Source organism: Centroberyx gerrardi, chromosome 21, assembly GCF_048128805.1.
Source record: "Centroberyx gerrardi isolate f3 chromosome 21, fCenGer3.hap1.cur.20231027, whole genome shotgun sequence".
NCBI lineage: Eukaryota > Metazoa > Chordata > Actinopteri > Beryciformes > Berycidae > Centroberyx > Centroberyx gerrardi.
Genome location: NC_136017.1, coordinates 22324533 through 22327973, shown reverse-complemented (window position 1 = coordinate 22327973; position 3441 = coordinate 22324533). Strand labels below are relative to the sequence as shown.

Genomic DNA, 3441 nt, shown 5'->3' with positions numbered 1-3441 from the left:
TTTTTCACATTCAGGGATTATTCGTCCGACATACCTAACTGGCTGACACAATTGGGTGAGGAGGAAGAACCGCGCGAGAGAAGCTGTGCCAAAACGCTGGTGTACGGAGACCCCAAGCCTTTCAGAGGCAACCAGGCTGCACAGGACATGGGTGATACGAAGTTGAATACACTGGCTAGGAGCATAGTGCTCAGGATGAGAGCCAAGATGTTTGGATCCTCCAGGGTCGAGGTGACAGCACTGGATTGCACGCGGGGTTTGATGAAGGTGACTCTCTGCGACTCCGCACTCTCTGGGATTTCCAGCATAGAGCAACTGGACCGGTCGATGTTACAGACCGACAGTGACTGTTTCACACACGACGCCGTTTCGCAGACCGAGTCCAAGTGGGCCCCTGTCATAATGGTCACAAAGTTTAAAAGAGCTGGGCCTCTACACGAGTTAACTGTCGAGTATTACAGGATGACGATCCTCGTGGTTCTGCTGACCAAACTGGGATCTGCGAGATCTCTCAGAGAGCTGTTCCAGAGTACGACAACGTTCAGCATGACAGACTACTAAATACTACATTTACGGATTTACGCAGTCTAACGGTCCTTAGGACATGTATACACTTTACTGACTCTGCTGCTTGTGCTGAGATCTTTGTCCGCCTTCAACCATGCGAGGCTTGATCAATTACGGGACCCATTGTAGTATCAACAGCGTGGTGCAGTGCCTGTACGGCACCCGCGAGCTACGGGGTCTCATTCGGGACATCGACGAACAAGAATACCGGGCTCCTAAAAAGAACACGGTGGCTGCGATGCTCAAGGGTCTCATTTGCGAGATGGACAAAAACAACCACGGATCATGCGACCCGAGCTTTCTCATAGACTCCATGAGCGCATACAGTGGATTGTCTTTCGAGGTTCAGGAGGACTCAGACCTCGTCTTCAAGTGCATCCTCAACGCTCTAACAGATGACGACGGGCCTGCTGAAAAGGTTGGACAATTGTGGGACATCAAGATGGAGAAACGTATACGCTGTCTCCGTTGCAACGTAGTCAAGTCTACACTCGATAAGTTGAACACAATCCCCGTGTTTATCGAAGATAATCTTCCTGCCGAGCTGCAGGAATACATCAAACAGTACTCTGACAACACGCTGACAATGTGTGACTACCATTGTGCACATTGTCACACTAGAACCCAGATCGAAATCACAAGCAAGGTTTTGTCATTGCCCCCCGTTGTATGTATGTGGATCGCACGCGTTAAAAACGTTGGCAGAGATACCGTTAGTTTAGTCAAGATAGACAAGCGCCTCGCTTTCCCCGAGACTCTGGATCTGAAATACATCATGAAAGAACCCGAAGCGGCCGCTGACGCTCTATACGAGTTGTACGCCGTCATAGCCCACTGTGGTAGTCACTACAGTGGACATTACAGTGCTTATGTGCGGGGAGATGACACTTGGTATCTTGCGGACGACACTCAAGTTAGGTTGTGCTCGTGGGACACTGTGAAGTCAACCTACGAAGCAGGATCTAACTTTTACGATGGAGTAGCTTACATGCTCATGTACCGCAGGAGAGACAGCTCCAATTAAACCTATTGTGGCAAGATAGCCCATGTGTATATGATACTAGAATTTGTGTGTACCTGTGCAGTCTGTGTAACCAACTTCATGGGTTTCATTTCTTGTGTCTATGTGGAATAAATAAAGATCTCGTGATACATACACTGGTCTTTATCTTCATTTTATTATCGCATATAAGGACGATGCCAAGTAACATACATGCACAATAGTATCACACAGGTCTAAGGTAATACTACAGAGGACCGAGGTCCTTCTAACTGGGTGATACACACGCCGTTAGCCAGCCCCTCTAAATATCACAGGTTTCATTTCTTGTGTCTATGTGGAATAAATAAAGATCTCGTGATACATACACTGGTCTTTATCTTCATTTTATTATCGCATATAAGGACGATGCCAAGTAACATACATGCACAATATTAGCACACAGGTCTAAGGTAGTACTACAGAGGACCGAGGTCCTTCTAACTGGGTGATACACACACCGTTAGACACACCAGCCCCTCTAAATATCACAGGTTTCATTTCTTGTGTCTATGTGGAATAAATAAAGATCTCGTGATACATACACTGGTCTTTATCTTCATTTTATTATCGCATATAAGGACGATGCCAAGTAACATACATGCACAATATTATCACACAGGTCTAAGGTAGTACTACAGAGGACCGAGGTCCTTCTAACTGGGTGATACACACACCGTTAGACACACCAGCCCCTCTAAATGTCTATCCTAGAAGCGCTTTTTATGTGGGGGGGTTACAGGTTTTATATTCAGCTATCACTTCCTATCAAAATAACAATCCAGAGTATTAAGAGCCTTTGGTTCTTCTGCTTTAGAATCTGGTTTAGAATACCTATCTGACAGTACTACAGAGGACCGAGGTCCTTCTAACTGGGAGATACACACGCCGTTTGCCAGCCCCTCTAAATATTGTATCATAAAAGCACTTTGGGGGCCGGGGCGAGGTTTTTTCATTTTCACCACACGGGAAGACATGATAACCAATCTCACATAGAAACAAGATAGTCTTCCTCGGAGTCCTCTTCCTCAGAGCCTGTTTCAAGGTCGCTACAACCTGCCCTTTCGGGTCTGTTGGTTAGTCTATGTGAAATATCGTCCAATTCGACATCAGAATCGTCCTCCTTGCACGAGCCTGGAGCTGCGATGGGGTCGGCAGCTCGGTTCGCGTCCGCCTCTCTATCTAGCCGAGACTCTTCACGGGCCCACTCTCCCTCGTTGTAATCGGATGACTCTTGTTCAAGAGTGTCAGTACGCCACACAGCGTGAGCGATAGAATTCACTGTTTCTGCAGCCTCTCCACTTAACTTCAGCTCCTTGGACTCTGGAAAAACAGGACTCCGATGTGACGATTTAGGGCTGGCACGGTTGCTGTGTTCTCGTCTTTCGACAGCCTCTTGTTCTATGGACCTCTCAGACGCTTCTGTCTTTTCACATGTCTGTCTGGGCGTATTGACAGACCCGCCCTTCTGAGTCGAGCTCCTACTGTGTGGTCTTATATCCTCCTGCTCGGGGTCACTCACGCTCACTGAGTCAGTGTCGCTCACAGGACAGCGTGTCTGGTGTATCTTCAAAGTGTTGATCTCCTTTGTACTTTCCCTCAGTTTAACCCCTCCCTCGTAGTCATCGTCATCAGATTCCGAACTGGACAGCTTCCTTTTGTACAGAGAGGAGTCCTGCTTGTGGGTCTGTTTGTCCTTAACAAGCTTGACCTTTTCACACTTCTTATCATACTTCCTATTGTGTTTCCTGTTAGTACAAGTTTTAGCTTCTCTGTCAAAGCGCTGAGTAGGGTTATTTTTAACCGCCTTGACACTCCTGCTGCGCTTCTTTTCA

General features: G+C 47.2%; 1 protein-coding gene across 1 annotated transcript; it reads left to right on the top strand.

The window, feature by feature from the left end:
• Positions 1-661: 661 nt before the first annotated feature.
• Positions 662-1591, top strand: LOC144543019 (ubl carboxyl-terminal hydrolase 18-like). Its single transcript, XM_078291053.1, has one exon. It carries the CDS (start codon positions 662-664, stop codon positions 1589-1591), a length of 930 nt encoding a protein of 309 aa, XP_078147179.1.
• Positions 1592-3441: the final 1850 nt, after the last annotated feature.

Excerpts from the sequence above, each read along its gene's own strand:
- LOC144543019 (XM_078291053.1), top strand. The coding sequence starts at position 662 with ATGCGAGGCTTGATCAATTACGGGACCCATTGTAGTATCAACAGCGTG.